At 52.3% G+C, this 16,721-nt stretch overlaps 1 protein-coding gene across 1 annotated transcript in view; it reads right to left on the bottom strand.

Moving 5' to 3' along the window:
- Nucleotides 1-16,721, bottom strand: part of CACNA1E (calcium voltage-gated channel subunit alpha1 E) — a 147,556-nt gene that overhangs the window by 50,076 nt on the left and 80,759 nt on the right. The window contains 1 exon segment of the mRNA XM_040611360.1: nucleotides 9,747-9,850. Coding sequence (XP_040467294.1) covers nucleotides 9,747-9,850 — 104 coding nt within the window.

The following is a 16,721-nucleotide window of genomic DNA, read 5'->3' as shown; positions in this document are numbered from 1 at the left end:
GCAGAAAGGATGGGGTGGGAAAAGGACAAATACCGGATTACACGCTAAGGAAACACACTAAGTAAGCACTGGTACTGCTTTGTCACAGCAGCATCACGCTCCTCTGAAAAAAACCAAACATATATAATGGGATGTAAGGAATTCCATCTGTAAAACATCAGGTAATACTGCTGCTCTTCTCAGCACTCGCAAGGTCTCAGCTCACGGCTCCGCTTCAGGTTTGAGCACCACAATTTGAGGAAAAACCGCCTTCAACTCCAGGAGGGTGTCAAAGAAGGTTATGGGACAGAACTGACAACAGACGGTTTGGAAAACACAGATGAGACAGTTGCAAACCACAGGGATCAGATGGTATTTACCCAAGAGGTGTAAAGGAACTCAAGTAAGAGTGTTGAACTAACTGTGCAGTCTGTAACCCGGTGCTTCAATTTAAACAGACGGCAGCAAGCAGGCACAGCAGAACCGGCACTGCAGACTGGGATTATTGCCCTGAGCTGAGAGCAAAGGCTATGGCAGGGTGTCCAAAAGGTACAAGAACTCTGCAGAGGGAAGGTGTGCTCCATAGGTCTGCTCTGAAGGAGGCAGGAAGATTTTTGGATAAGGGTAATTGTTTGATTTAAGTTCACCTGAATTGCCAGAAGTCAGAGAAGATTCAGGCTGGAGGGGGCTCTGAGCAATGTCATCTAGCTGAAGATGTCCCTGCCCAAGGCAGGAGGGTTGGACAAGATGACCTTTAGAGGAAACGTCCAACCCAAACCATATATGATTCCTTAACGAAGCTGGATTGTCTTGAGAAAGTGTAACTGTTGGCTGGAGGACTAACTGGTGAAAAGAAAGACTACAAGAAAAGGAAAACGGAAACATCCCATTTCTTGTATTCCTTTTTAGCTGTGGCTGTTCGCTTTTGATCATCCCCATGTACTTCAGCAAAAGTTACGTGTTCACCACGTTGTGACAAAGCTGCAGCAAGGAGCAGAGCATACCGCTGACAATGCTAAAGAGAGCACATTTCTAGAGCGCTGGCAGACACACAAGCTGGGGAACGAGAAGCTGACAAGCTGTTGGTGACAGCAAATGGTAAAATAGGAAGGAGACGGGAGATACCAGCCCTGAGATTACCCATTGCATCACTGTCCCAGTTAAGAAGGGGAAGATGCTGATGGTTACCTTCTACCTTGGAGAAAGCTTGCCATTGTCTACCTGGATTTCTCCAAGACTTTTTATATGGTTTCCTAGAGAAACTGATGCATTTTGGTCTAGACAAGTGGCCCATGTGGTGGGTGGGGAGCTGGCTGGCCAGCAGCACCTGGAGGGTACATAGCTCCTCTTCAAACTGGCAGCCTGTCACAACTGGGGTCCCTCCAAGATCAATATTGGGCACAACGCCGTTTCATCTCTTCATAAGTGGTCTGCACAATGGGATCAAGTGTACCTCGATGAAGTTTGCTGATGATACCAAACCCAGTGTGGAAGTGGACGCTTCAGAAGGGAGGGCCACCTTGCAGGATGACCCTGACAAGCTGGAAGAGTGGGCTAACAAGGATCTTATGAAGCTCAACAAGGACAGGTGTAAGGTCTTGCACATGAGAAAACATAATCCAGCCGGGGAGCAGCTCTGTAGAAAGGGACCTAGGGGTGCTGGTGGACAACAAGCTCAATGTGAGTGAACAGTGTGCTGCTACAGCAAAGCAAGCCAGCGGGATGCTGGGCTGCATCAACAAGGGCATCACCAGCAGAAGGAAAGACTTCATTATCCCACTTCATTATCCCACTCTCAGTGCTTGTCAGGCCACACCTGGAATATTGTGCTCAGGTTTGGTCCCTGCTATACAACAGATGTAGACAGGCTGGAGAGGGTCCAGAGAAGAGCCCCAAAGGTGATCAGAGAAGCCTGCCATATGAGAAAAGGCTGAGAACTGTGTTTGTTCAGCCTTGAGAAAAGAAGGCTTAGGGAAGACCTTATCAGTTCCAGTATTTAAAGGGTGGCTACAAAGAAGATGGAAACTCCCTTTTTATGGAAGGAAAAGGGGTAATGTGTGTAAGTTACTCCTGGGGAGATTCCAACTGGACATGAGAGGAAAAATTTTCGCAATGAGAACAATCAGCCATTGGAATAATCTCCCCAGAGAAGTGGTGGAGTCCCCAACACTGGGCACGTTCAAAATTCAGCTCAACAGGGTGCTGGGCCATCTTGTATAGACCATGCTTTTGCCAGGAAAGGTTGGATAAGATGATCCTTGAGGTCCCTTCCAACCTGGTATTCTATGACTACAATTGATTTAAATCAGATTTTATTACAGGTACTTACTGATGTCTGTCACTTCTACCAGATCCAAAAGGGGGTCATATTAGACAGGATGATACCGAGCAGCATGAATGATTCAGAAAGACCTCGTCATGCTAGTTTGCATTGACACCCCATGCTAAGAGGAGAAGTGAACACAAATAGAGGCAGAAGGGATAGGCAATGACAACAGGAAGACACAGGGAGAAGGCAGCCCAAGTGGGCAACTGTCTCACGAGTGTGGAGAGGACAGAGGAGCTCCACATGAGAAGCCACCAGAAGCAAAGCCAAGACTCCCACAGAGGGCCCAAAGCAGCAGGGACAGGGTCACTGTTGGCCAGGTGTGTTATGGGACCTCTTGGGTCCAGGCCTTGAGCACTTCTGAAGTTGAAGTTCAAGAATTAAATAATTGGGATTTGATGGAGAGCCAGAGCAGCAACGGAGACACTGAAATGGCTCAAAGCAGTGAGAAACACAAGAGAACTCAGACTTTGCACCTGCTGAAAGGCCACACAGCCCACTGAAGAGCAAGGACTTTAAATACCTCTTCTTTCCAGTAATCCCTGCTTCTTGTCTATGGTTAGCTTCAGTCAACGGCCTCTCATTCATCCAAGAGCAGGTTTACTCATCGCTTGGCAACACAGCTGAGCATCTGTCCCTCACCAATGGATCCCAGCAGAGGCGCAGGTGTCCAGACCAGTCTCTGCGTTTCGGGTGGGATCAGGCCCTCTCCACACACTTCATGCGTACTCTCCAAGAATAAGTAGCACTCCATAATCAAAGTGAGAAAAGCACACGTGGATGCTTGCTTTGTGTTCAGCTCAACCCTGCTGCAACCTTTAAAAACAAGGCAGGTTTTCCATGACACTTGGGATGGGCTCAGAGCAGCCAACAGTGTGGAAAGCTTCTTGTTTCGAAGTAGAGAAAAACAAATCACAAATTTCTTTGTGGGCAAATACCACCAGGAGAAGGGAGCCACTAACATTCCAGTTGTAGAGTCTCAGTTTCAACATTTTTCCAAGGGTAACAACGCAGAGGTTTGCATCTCTGGCTCCGCTGCTCAGAGAAGTCTGCTCTTGGCAATGTTGCACCCAAGGCAGTAATAGCATGGTCAAGCCATGCTGCAAGAAAGCTACAGAAAGGTGGTGGAGGGCCTGGTATCCCCAGCAGCAAGAAGCAGAAATGGAAGCTCTTGATTTTATTTCTTCCTTATCAGGCAGGGCTGGTATGAGCAGCGCAGGTTCACTGCTTCAAGGGCCCCGGGCTTTGTTCGCAATCACTCCCACCGGCTCATGCAAAGCTGGGAAAATATCACTCCTCCCCTTCCCTCCTATGCTCCAGTTTTTATCCTCTGTAAGTGGAGAACAGTTTTATAGTCCCTTTTTGCAAGTGACAGCGATCTGCAGATGAAAGGTGCATGGCCAGTACTGCAGGTGAGTTACAGCATGAAAAAAAAAACCACAAAAAAACCCCCCAAAAAATATCTCTGATTTTCAACATTTCATCACGTTAGCTTCCCAGAAACTTCCAAGCACTCTAATTGATGCCTTCAGCACACAGATACAATGAATTCAGAACCAACCCTCAAGTGTGAAACCCACAATGCAACTGCTAGATATGTCACTCCGACACTGCAAAACAAACAAACAGTCACCTACAGTGTACAAAGAACTGGTAACACTGTGATTCATTTGGAGCACCCTGTCTACTTCACCCAACAGCAGTGCCCAGCACCCCCTTGCAAGGATGGAGTCCATCATGAAGGAACTGGGCATCTCCAAAGCCATCTGCCAAGTCAAAGAGCTACAGCCACGGCCACACGATTGCTGTCATTAACTAGGATGATGGAAATTACAACCATCTGGAACAAACAACTCCAAAAGCAATCTGTAAGCAAGAACTATCTGCCGAGTGCTTTATTGAGAGGATCAAAACTGAGCCTTTTCACCCACAGCCCGCAGACAACGGGTAGTTCACAGAGCAAATTTGCAAGGAGACACAAGTAAGAGCAAATCTGAAGCAGCTGAGACACGCCAACAAATAATTTCCAAAGGGAAATCAAAGGGGAAAATCTCCGAGTCATCTTTTTTTTGTGTATTTTTTTTAATCCTGTCCGGCTGGCAGTAAGAGGAGTCATTATTCCCTCTAGCACCGGGAGATACAGCGCACCAGACACGCACATCTCTTTGTCAAGCAGCTTGTTTGCAAAGGGCTTGGAGGCCCTCCGCAGAAAGGTGGTACAGCAGAGCAAGGAAGAGAGGCACTCATTGAATATGGATGCCCACCTGGCTGCTGAATATAGATGAAGAACCTAAAAGCTCCTTTGCTTCACTCATGTTCAAATGCCACACCAATGACACAAGAGCTTCCCCAGAACAAAGCGACAAGCGTGGCCATTTCTCACCAAAGGCGGCCCAAGCAACGTGCACCCCACAATGGTGCTGGGGGATCTGGTGAGAGGCACCACAGCCCCCCTCCTCATTACACTCTCACCTCCATTCAAAAGCGGTGCCAGCCAGCAAATCTCCAAACACACCACAGGCACGGGCATTTTACACCTCATCCAAGCCACTTCCTGAGATGCTACAACCATTAAACAAAAAAAACCCAACAAAACAAAACAAACAAACAAAACAAAAAAAAAACCACAAAAAAAAGATGCTTCCAAGCTTTCATGCTTCCATTGCAATATTTTGTGGGCATGTTTGTTGTCTTCTTGCTATCAACTCATGATCTCTCCACAAGCTTTCCTGAGTTGTGGCAACATGTCTCCCCTTTTCCCCCTCCACAAACCACCTGCCTCCAAGACATTAATCCTCTTCCCAGCATCTTTGGCTTCAAACCACCTAATCCAGCTTGAATGCACAGTGCACAGGTTTTGTGTAGAGCTGGCAAAAAAACCCCTGCCTCCATAGAAAATGTACACTCGTTCCTTCAACACCCTTATTATTAATTGCTATAAAACTTATTTTATTCATCATTTGTTATGCCTCAAAATTGGATGGGAAAAAAATTCAAATTAAGTGAAGTGAAAAGATTTCAGAGATGGTACAGAAGGCTCCTGAAGGAGCTGAAGAAAACTCTCCGGAGACTGGGAACACAGCGCTAACCCAACCTGAAAGAAAGAAGATCTTAAGACAAAGAAATCTTGCTAAATTGATCCTTTAATTATAACATTAGTCGTTTCTTTCAAAGGCTTAGTGCAAGAGCTGGGGGTGGGGGGCAGAAAAGACTTAAAGGGAGAAAAGACTTAACATCACCAGGATGAGTGGAAGCAATTAGAAGGATTTAAATTAGTCTCTTGTTTGGCACAAGGCAGATGGATTTCATTTTTCTTGCCATCATGCTCAATGTCTTGCTCCGCCATCAACTTCCAGAGAGGTCTTCTCCTTGGCAGGCCCAAGGACCCAGCCTTCCCAGGTCGGGCAGCATCCCCTTCCATGCTGTGCCCACTCAACTATTGCTGCGGACCATGAACACCGATGATTATAGCAGCTTTGTCGCCCTGGAAACGGGCTGGAAGTACGAGACTGGAAGGGGGAAAGGAGTCTACTGGCCCTCAGCAGGAGGACAGATGCTGCAATGAATGGAGGAGGGTGATTGCAAACCAGATTTCCTCTGCAGGGGCTGGGGAATAGGAGATGGAAAAGAGTCAAAACACAGCCTGTCTGGTATGAGAAACTCCACATGAGTCCTCAGCATTAGACCTCCAAGCATGGCTTATTTGGCATCTTCACTCTCTCACCTCCTTGCTCCCAGCAACAAGCTAGACATAAGCCATCTTCTTGCCAGGAGGGGCAAAGTGGGCCGGACCCCTGCAGTGGCTAGGACAGGACCAGTGGTGAGCTGTGGACATTACTGGGATGGCATTACTGCCACAGCAGCACCGTGTGTGCCACAGGCAGCGGGGATGGGGCAGCATAGCTCTCACTGCATCTCTGCTGCTCTGGAGATGCAGCCCGAACGCACAGATCCAAATTGTTTTACACAAGGAAGAGCTGAGAAAGAAAAAAAAAACAAAAACCCACCACCAAACAAACAAACAAAAAACCCAACACATTTCACAAAGAAGAGAGAGCAAACCTTTGCAAATCTCCAGCATGGGGCACATGCACCTTCTGTATCCCCCTGCGTCAGAGCTGACCGACCGCAGGGCACTGCCTGCAATGGGTGGTCAGCTGCAGGGTGGTGGGGGTCCCGTCCGCCCCCCACCCCCTCCTGCAGCACGCGATTCCCTCTCTGCACTACAGCGGTTCTCCCTGGCAAGGGGCACAGGGCTGCAGGACACCCTGCCCCACCGCAGCAGGGTGCTGGAGGACACCAGCCTCAGGCCAGAGGACGGCTGCAGGCAACACTTGATCTGAGTCTCAGCATCCTCCCGAGCTCCCAAATCCGCCAGCTGCCACGTGGCAGAAAACAGGGTATTTCAGCTGATGCTCCATCCTCGCTCGCTCCCACTGACTCTCTTCTGCCAGGATTATTTTGGTAGCTTGTGTAGCTTTAAAAGCTGAGCAGTCACATCTCCTTGGGCTTCATACCTGCTCTCAAAGAGGAACGGGGCCAATTTTTTTCTTCTTTCCTGCTTTCAGTTAGAATTAATTGATCCATAATTGCACCCGTGGAGGGGAAAAGTTAATAGACACAGTAATAAATGCCAAAGCCCCAGAAGAACTGGCTCTCCAAGCCCCTGTCTGGAGTGACTCCATCTCCTCTTAATAGCGTTGCATGCAATTCCAGTGCATGTGTGCGTGTTAGTATTTAGAGAGAAAAATCGAGGAGCCTTGGTATGATGGAAATAATTTCTTTTCCTCTCCCACATACTTTGTGCTTAGGAGCAGATGGATCCAGGCTGTTTACATCACGGAGGTCATGCCTCAGCTTAACAGTTGGGGAACTGACTGTTGGGAGAGATGCACATCACAACCAGAAGATTGCTAAATCTGGGCTCCAGCAAACTTCTGATGGTGGCAAGTTAAACATACAAATGTCCTCCTGCAGCCTCTTCACATTCAGGACCTGTCTCAGGTGTTTGATTGTTTCCCCAAAGAAAACCACTGCCAAGGCAAAGTGAGGGCAGCAAGGCAGCTCTGCAGCAGCTTGTGAGCGTGGACTTCGAGAAGGCTGGAAATCCTGAGTGGACCTCATTATCCACCAGCGCAGATGGTGCAGTTTGCAAGTAACGTGGGTCCAGGTTTCTGCAAGAGGGCTACCAGGGCTTGCTGCACCCCAAGTTAACAAAGCGATGGTGATTTCAGCTAGCTGGGCAGGCTGCCTTCTTCCCCCAGAGCAGTGCCGTAATACCAGGGAAAGGTCTCCGTCGCATGGAGTTGTTTCCATGGAGCTCATCCCCAAAGTGACCTTCTCCTCCCAGCTCAGCCCAGCCGCAGGGCGTGCAGGGGGGTCCAGCCAGACCCTGCCTGCTCATCCAGCTTCGAGGCTGGGGGATGGAAAGGTCACCCTTTTCCTCCCACAGGAGAGCCAGGTGCTCTCTTCCAGCACAAGAGGATTGCGAGAAGTGTTAAAAACAACAAAAACTAAGCAAGCAAAGTGAGGAACGAAGCCCTTCTTATTGCACTCAAGGACATACATTGTTTGCATGCAGAAGTACCTTCTCCCGCCCCGCGTTGCACCCCTTTGTGGCTCTGGCAGCAGCTTTGGCAAGAGGATGCTCCACCACCAAGATACTGCATTGACGGAGCCACAGAGGATGTCTGTGGCTGTGGCCAGGCGGGAGGGCATGTGTGGTGGCCTTGCCATCAGGTGGCAGAGCCCAGCTCTCCACCTCCGCTCACCTCGCTCAGCCCTCCGGGGAGCTGAGCAGTCGTGCTTTTCCCTAGATATCTGGCACGCCACTAGAGCATCTCCATTGCCAATTAGGCCACCCACCTACTTGCATCCTTCCCCAATACAAACCCTATTAGCAATAAACAAACAGTCGAAATGCCAGCCGGCGCCTGCAAAGAGCCCTAGAAAACTGCATCCCATTCAGTGGGCATGGAAACAGCTGTCTCATGCAGTCCTGGTGCATGGGCTGGGCATCCTACCAGCCACCCTGTGGTCCTCCTGCCAGTGGCTGGCTTGCAGGCCAGAGCAGTGCTACCATGTCCCCAGGCTGCTCTCAGCATCACGCCAGCACCAAAAGCCTCAGTATCTACACAACACACTACATCGGCACGATTCAACACTGCAATAAGGGTGCTACTGCAGCTGCCTAGCCCCAGGCTTCCTAACTTTCCTTCTCTGGGCTTTTGTAGGAAAGCTCCTGCTGGATGCTGACACCCAGCTGGACTTTTCTGCATGTGGCATTAGAAATGCGAAAGCCATCCAGCACTGCTTGGACATCTTCATCCTCCATAGAAGCTCCCTCCCTGCAAGGCAGTGTGAACCCCTTCTCACAGCCTGTCCCCAGAGCCCCTGGCCTCAGTCAGACTCCAGACTGGGAACTGGGGAAATTCAACCCACCAACAGACCCTGAAGCCCAGCCTGCCACTCCAGAAGTACTCCTGAAACCACCACCATCACATCTGAACTCACGGAGACACTCAGGACAGCAATAGAGATGACCAGGGCCAGTCTCCACATAAATCCCTGCATCAAAGGGCTTTCCAGCTGGCCAAACCAGTGCTACGGTGGCACTAGTGATGGGCAATTAGGAAAAAAATGACCTGCTGCTGGGCACAGGGTCCCCATTGCCTCCTATGGCAAGGGCAGAGGAGCCCACGTCCCCCTCCCAGTGCAGGAGGGGGCATGCTCTCCCCCTGCACCAACCCCTGCCAGGTGGAGGATGTGCTGATGCAACCACAGTTCATTGTCATGGAGACAAGAAGCATTTTTCTCTCCAAACCCAGCTTAATGACTTGGATTAAAACCTCCTTTCCCCTGGGAAGAGCAGAAAAGGGACAGATGCACTGTCCCTACGTCCCTGGCTTGCTCACATGCGCTCCAGGCACCCCTACCCTCCCCAGCGTGCATCCCCACTGGCACCAGGCACATCCTCCTGGCCACAGCCAGCACAGCATGGAGGAACCCCACATCACTGCCCCAAACCCATCCTAAGCCCACCACACTCCGTCTGCCAGCAAATGTGTACCCCACTACAAACACATTCTGGACTTAAACACATTTCCATAAGCACACACGCACACCCGAAGTCTCTCCCCTCCAGCAGGTCTCAAGTAGCCAGATTGACACCGATCATTTCTTGCAAGTGACCAAACCCACGAGCTCTTCAGCAAGGTGAAACAAGAAAGTATCTTCAAGCTCCTTTCCTGGCTTCCCAGGGAGCAAAGGAGCTAAGCAGAGCTGGGGAGCGATCCCTTGCTGTGGGGCAGGCAGGCACGGAGGGGACAGGGGGAACCAGCTACTGGGGTCGTGGGGGACATTGCAGTACCAGGGGCCAACCTCAGGGCTCGGAGCCATATGAGAGGCATGGCCTGGAAGGGAAGAACAGCATCTTGCTTACCCCGACAGCACTCCCAGGACAAGGTTGAGGACAAAGAAGGATCCAATGATGATGAGGGGGATGAAGTACAGCCAGTTCCAGGTGGCTCCTAAGGCATCATTGGTCTGGAGGGGAAAGAAAAAACATGTGTGATACTATCTTCAACACCAGCACGCGGGGCAGAGGGAGGGTGCATCCCTCCAGGCTGACCACACCAGGCTCCTCAGGGTGGCGTGGCCATGCCTGCCAAGCCTTGATGGGCACCAGGCGCTGCCTGGGCAGGCGTGCCTGCAGGGGAGCTCCCGGCCAGCCTGGTGCCCCTCAGCATCCTGCCCCAGCCACGCTCTCCTCCAGTGTCTCCAGCCCATGTCAGGCAGGACCGCTCTCCTCTGCCTCCCCCTACCATCCCTGCAGGGATGCAGGGGCTGTAAGACAGCGGTATAGTCAGAGACGGAGGGCCCTGCAGCCCGAAATTGGGGTGCTGAGGGCACAGGGGCACCCTGAGCCTGCCTCCCCCAGCCACTTGATTCAGTGCTTCCCTTTGCATCCCACTGAGACAGGGCAAAGCAGCCCCGCAGCAGCGGTGCCTGTCGAGCACAGCTCAGGTTAAGAGGGAAAGATTTATAAGGTGCCTTAGGGCCAGTGAAGCTGGCAGCTGAAGGAGAGGCAGATGATGCTTGTCCTTCCATGCACAGCGGGAAAGGGGCTGGTGCAGACAAGCCCCACACCTTCAAGTGGGCGTTTTGCTGATGGCATCATCACTAACACCTTGCAGACACCCTCCTGCCCTGGGTGCGTTACCCCAACCCCCAGAAGCTGAGAGCAGAGGGGAGCTCTAACTGCAGGGCGAAGCCCAACAGCTAGAAAGGCAGCTGGCAAGCCCTGCTCAATACCTCCAGACATTTATTCACTGAGGCTTTTAATAAAGCAGTGCCCCTCTGTACCTTGCAGCTGCTTCCCAGGCCCCATTTGTCCTCCGGTGTCAGGCACGACACACATGACGCCGGGCTGGAGGGTGATGCGGCAGAACGTGACTGTCTGGGGGAGGTGGTATCAATCTTGTTGCAATGAAAGACTCTTTCTCTTTTCTCTCTCTTCCCCCTTCTCCCCGTGCTAATTAAGCCCTCATCTTCATCTGAGTCATTGGCACCACATCTCCCGGTCAGCCAGTGCAGGAGCCGAGATGAGGCTCTGCGAGGGGAGAAGCACACCTCTGAGGGGGAGAGAAAGCCACTGTGCTGGAGTCTTCCTCCAGTGACCGAGGCACCAGCAGGGACCTCAGCCGGGTGTCCCCACCACCCTGACACCGAGCCCAAGGCAGGAAGGGTGATGCCGGTACATCCCACTGCAGGGACAGACCACAGCACCGGGAGGGGAATGCTGTGGGCAGAGCCCCTGGTGCCAAGGAGCACCTGGCACACAGCAGCAATAAGGGCTTTGAGGAAAACATCTGGAAAGACTCACTGCCCTCCTCCTCTAGCACCAGTGCCTTCCTCTAGCACTGGGGAAACCATGCGTATCTTCTCAAGGTCTTGCACTTTTGAGAGCCCTGGTCCACCACCAGTCCGTTTCCTCAGGGCCACAGAAGAAGGGAGTCCAGGGAGGTGGGAGCGATGCGTGGGAATTGCATACAGCCAGAGCTCATTGCCCCCCTGCACAGACACCCAGGCCACCATGCTCTGCTCTAACAGCACTATTTGCCATGGCATTAGTCTTCAAGGCATCACGCACTCCTCCACCCAAACTCAGCTGGGCTTCAGCTCCCTGCCAAGATGCCATTGGGGACCTGTCACCCATGCCAGGATTGCTTGCCTTTAAAACTGGCTCCTGCCCAAAAAACACAGGCTTTCCACAAGGTCCTTGGCACAGGGGATGCAAAACAGATGAGCTCCTTTCCTACAGGTGAACAAGGTATCTTTCTTCAGGGCTGGGCCATTGCCATCCCTTCTTTGGCCTTCTCTCCAGCAATGCTCAGCGGGAGATGGGGATGAGACGATGGAGCAGAGGGCAATTTCCCCAGGGATGTCAGCCAGCAATACCCACAGCAGCACCCAGACCACCTCTTTCCACTCCATTTTGTGAGCCTGGCAGAGCTGGTGGCACTGAGGACCTGCAGCCTGGAAACCCGAGGCAGGGGCTTGGCAGGACCCCGATGGGACAGGCTGTCTGCGACCCCAACCTCTATGTGCATTTGGGTACCCAGCTCCCACAGGGGTGGAGGTAAAGGGGATTAGAGAGATTTTAGGGGGGTTTGGGTGTTACATGCCCAGCACCACTAGCAGCCAGCAGCTCCAGGAGGGGCACTGCTGCGGTAGCAGAGGGGATGGGGAGCTGTGGTCATGGACCCCACATACCCAAGAACACACCACTGGCCACGGTAAGCTCAGGGATGGTCCCAGCCACCCAGGCTGATGCCAGCAGCCTCAAGAACAGTACTGCCCTGAGTGGCCACACTGGTCCTGCTGGCTGGTGCCAGCTTTGCTAGGATCCCCCAACCCCTATTTCCTAGGGCACATCCCAACATTCCCTACAAAACCAGGAGCTGGTGATGCTTATCCAGGATGCAGTGGCTCCAGCTCATTATCTGGTACCTGCTTAGCCACTCTGACTGCCAAAACTTGGCCTTTTATTTCCCAAGGAGCTGAAGAGTTGCTCGAATACCTTTGCAGCACGCAGGCTGCAAAGGTCCCAGCCAGGGGGGACAAGGGGGCTTGTTTGGGAAACACGAGGGGCTTGGCATTTCAGACCTTGCATCTTCCACTGCTTCTCTAGCCCATGGCGGAGAGCATGACCACGAAGCATCCAGTGCAGCAGGACATCAGCACATAGAAGAGCACGTGTGCACACACACACACACACAGAAGTGGATGTACCCCATCTCGCCACTCCCAAAGCTGAAGTAGGTCTGCCCAGAAACAAAAGGAACTGCCACGCGTCCTGGCAGCCCTGATGCTCTGACACACACCGTGCTCCCCAGCTGGAGCCTAGGGAGTTTGTCTGCAGGGAGGATGTAGATTGCCAGGGTCTCACAAAGTTGCTGAGTCCAGACGCCCTCACGTCACTCAATCTCCAGATTTTGTCAACTTTACCTTAAAACCTCACTATTCCCACTGGAAGGCTCTCAAGCAGATGATGTAATGGCTGCTCAAATTTTCAGCCTAAATTTATTAGTGGTTATTTTATATATCACTCCATTCTTTTGCCAGCATTGGCCTTTGGCTGAAATAGCTCTTCTTCTTCCTATTTCCCATCCTGATGTATTTATAGATAGCAATCATGGACATCCCCAGCCTCTGCTTTGCTAGCCAAACCGCACGCAAGCAATTCTGATGGGTCCCACTCCATCTCTGCATGGTGCTACCAAGGCTTTGCCACACTGGCTGCAAAGCCCCCTCCTCCTCCCGGGCACCACTGGCCTGCGGTCACCCATGCATCCCCTCCTCCTCCTGCCCAATGAGCAGACCTGGGCTCCTAGAAGATATCTTCATTGTTCCCCAACAAACAACGGCTTTCCATTTCTCCCTGCATCCCACATCTCTCCAGTCCTCAAACTCCTCCAGCCCAGTGTGGCAGCCTCTGTCCCCCCAGCTCGGGGAAGCCAGGCGATGCTGGAAGCAGGAAAGCCTGTGACTCATCCCTGAGGAGCCCCACCGGTCACCACCAGCCACTATGTCCCCTCAACAGCACCTCGTGCCATCCTGACGCTGCTCGCTTCCCTGCCAGCCTGACAGAGCTCCTCTTCTCCTTCCCCTCTTCTCCACTTCATCAGCACTTTCCAATAGCAAAAGCTTTACTACAAAGAGTAGCTCTACGCTTTTCCAGGTCTCTGATGCCAGGTTAGCCCGGAGTGACCTACCTTTGGCAAACCCATGATTCATTTTCCTCTTCTGCCTTCCAAATCTGTTCCGAAATGGCATGCAATTGAGGTCAGGCTTACAGTCCTATTCCTGCCTGCCTTACTTTTTTTCCCCTCCTCCCCCCGCTTTTAAATATAGGCATTGCATTCGCTATTCTCCAGTCAGATGGTGCCTCCCCCAACTCGATGGAGTTGTTAAAAATACTTGTTACCAGACCTGCCATTTCATGTGCCAGCTCCCTCCAAGCACGGGGAGGGAGAAGCCATCCCGAGCGCTGGGCTGATGGGCGTGATGGTCTCAACACTTGGCTTCCACATCAGCTGCGCTCATGGCCATGTCCTCATTCCCACTATCCAGGCTTCTGTTGCCTCTGCCTTTGTGTTCACCAAAAGCCCAGGTGAAATATCCATCCATACCCAAATCTCCCCAGCCATCACTTCACTGTGCCTTGCTTCCATCTGGAGGTGGGGAACCGCTCACCGCCCCTTTGAGCATCCTTCCTGAGGCCTGTGTCAACATGACTTTAGGTGGCTCCCACAGCACTTCCCAACTTCTTTGGCATCGAGATGCAGTTGTCTTGACCGAGCAGCCCCCTTTCCCATCCTTTTGGGGCATCATTTGTTCCTAATATTCCACCATAGGCAGTGGTTCATCACCTTCATCCACTGTGCCTTCCCATAAGTTTTTTCCCCTTTGCTGAAGGTACCAGGAGGTCATCACGTGCAGAAGTTAGGGTAGACACAGGGGGTTTAATCCCCAAATTGCACAAATGCTGTAACTCCTTTAATGAAGAAATTCCTGGCTCCTGCCCCTGGCTCCTGGTACAGCAGACCAGGTCCTGCCACTCACCCAAGCCCTTTGGGAAACGAAGGAGCTGCCCGATGCCTGATCTTTGCTGCTTCTTCCCTTCCTTTTAAGACACCCACCTTCTCATTATGCACCCCCCAGCCTAACCCCCCCCCCTAAACTCTACGCCAGCCACCAGACCAAGAAACACATTCGCTACTGCCTTCAGGCATAGCCCAGACACCGACACAACCAACATGAGCTTGTCAGTGAAGACCGAAGAGCCACAGCCTGCCCAAGGACTATGCACCCAAGGGTGCTTCCCATGCCAGGGCATTGGTGGAGACTCCCAGCCAGAGCTGAACCACCACACTCACACCTCGGACATGACCCATCCTGCTGCCAGCAAAGCCTCCAGGTCTATAAATGACACCACCAAGGTGTGGGAGCAGGACTCTTATGGGGTAACGAAGCCAGCACAGCAGGTCCCCAGCCAGCGAAGAAGCCCCCGCCAGCTCCCCGCTTCTCAACCCCCAGCACAAGGTTATTCTTTTGGCAGCTCTTGTGTTGGGGGTTTTTTTAGGTTTTTTTTGGTTTTGTTTTGTTGGGGGTTTTATTGTTTTGTTTCGGGTTTTTTTTTTTTTTTACAAAGGGCGGGAAAAGGCACAGGGAGCTGCAAAAGCAGGTCTCACTCAGGGGGCCAGATATCTAAAGAAACCTAAATATATACCCGAGTCGAATGCAAAGCACAAGCTCGCAGCCCACACGTACCCTCCCTCGGGCTGCGCTCGCATGGGAAACTTTAGGATTTCTTTGCTATAGGGGAAGGGGGCGGGGAAACAAAAAAACCCCACAGTCTCTCCTAGCTAAAAATAAACAGAGAGCATGTTCTGCCTGTGCAAGGTGCCTTTAACGGCCACTCATTGCCCACCAGCTCGGGCAGCGGGACTGGGGACGGATGCTGTGGGCACCCAGCTCATTTGGAGAGCAGCAGGACATGGGGAGCTGCTGGATTTCACACACAGAGATCCACCCTTGTTGGTTCCCCAGTGTCTAGTAATAGGGCTGGGCTCCCACTTCAGGCTTTCCCTGGAAAGGAAGGGAGCTTTCTGCCCCTTCCCAGCAGGAGATGTTCTGGAGACCTCCACATCCAGCTTGGTCAGCATCAACAGCACACAGTGATGCCCCGTAGGCACTCAGGTTCCTCCTCAAAATTTGTCTGCATTAGGAGAGAGCTTCTGTGGTTTCTGTTTGAATTTGGACCAGAACAGCACATCATTAGATCAGGGTAATATACACCCGTAACTGTAACAAACTGGCCGTGACGTGCTCAGGGGCTACGGCAGCACTGTGCTGCGGGGTTGAGGGGAGGATCCACAGGACCTCCAGGAGCACGGGTGGCCCTGTCCCACTCTCCTCGAGGTCCTCTTCTAGGGATCTCCCACCCCGCAGGGAGCTCCCAGGGACCTGTGGCTTCGCTTGCATTGCAGGCAGGCTTTAACAGGCAGGGATGGGGTGACCAAACCATCCCAACCACCGCAGCTGGGCAGGAGAGGTCTGTCTGTGCCCCCCTGGCTGCAGTCCTAGCAAGGGGATTTGGGGATGATGTGGAAAGCCAGGATCTCAGAAGGCTTTGCCCTGGGTACCATGCCTGCCTTCCCCAGCACTTCCCAGGGGCTTGCTGCCTAGCACAGGGACAGAGCAGACCTGCTGGGACAGCAGGTGCAAAACCACCACAGCTTCCATGATTTGCCCGCCAAATCCTCGGCTCAGCAATTCCCGATGAACTTTGCCTGGTGATGACGCCCACCGTGCCCCTGCCACAGCTGATGGCATCCCCCCACCACCACCCCTGCGGCACCCGACCTGCTCCTCCCTGCAAACCACAGCTGCAGCGGGCTGATAAACACACGCAGGCCAGCAGCAACAGCCTCAAAATCTCCAGCAAAAAGGAGGAGAAAAAAACCCCAAAACCCCAAACAAACCCAAACCCCACCTTACAGCAGATTCCCTGGCCTAACTAGTTCCCTCAAGTCCTTGACACCCGCTGCTGCTCTCCCCAGCGCACCACCAGATCTCTTTCTTTCCTTTATTAGCAGTAATTCGATCTGCTGCATGCAGGGCCATGCTTCACTCCTGCCAGCCCTGCCTGGTATCCATCAGCGACCCCGGCACTGGACAAGATCTGAATGAAAATGCTTTGCTTTGCCAAATCAGGTTAATAAGGAAATTGGTACATTTCCTTTGCAGGGCCAGGGCTGGCCCGCGGTGGGACACATCCTGCCACAGCCGTGCATCAGGGTCTCCAGGCAGGGTGGGCACCTCCTGCCCCATGCCCTGCCTGTCACTGGCC

The sequence above is a fragment of the Falco naumanni genome, chromosome 11 (assembly GCF_017639655.2).
Source record: "Falco naumanni isolate bFalNau1 chromosome 11, bFalNau1.pat, whole genome shotgun sequence".
In the NCBI taxonomy this organism is placed as follows: Eukaryota; Metazoa; Chordata; class Aves; order Falconiformes; family Falconidae; genus Falco; species Falco naumanni.
This window is presented reverse-complemented; position numbering and strand designations above follow the sequence as displayed.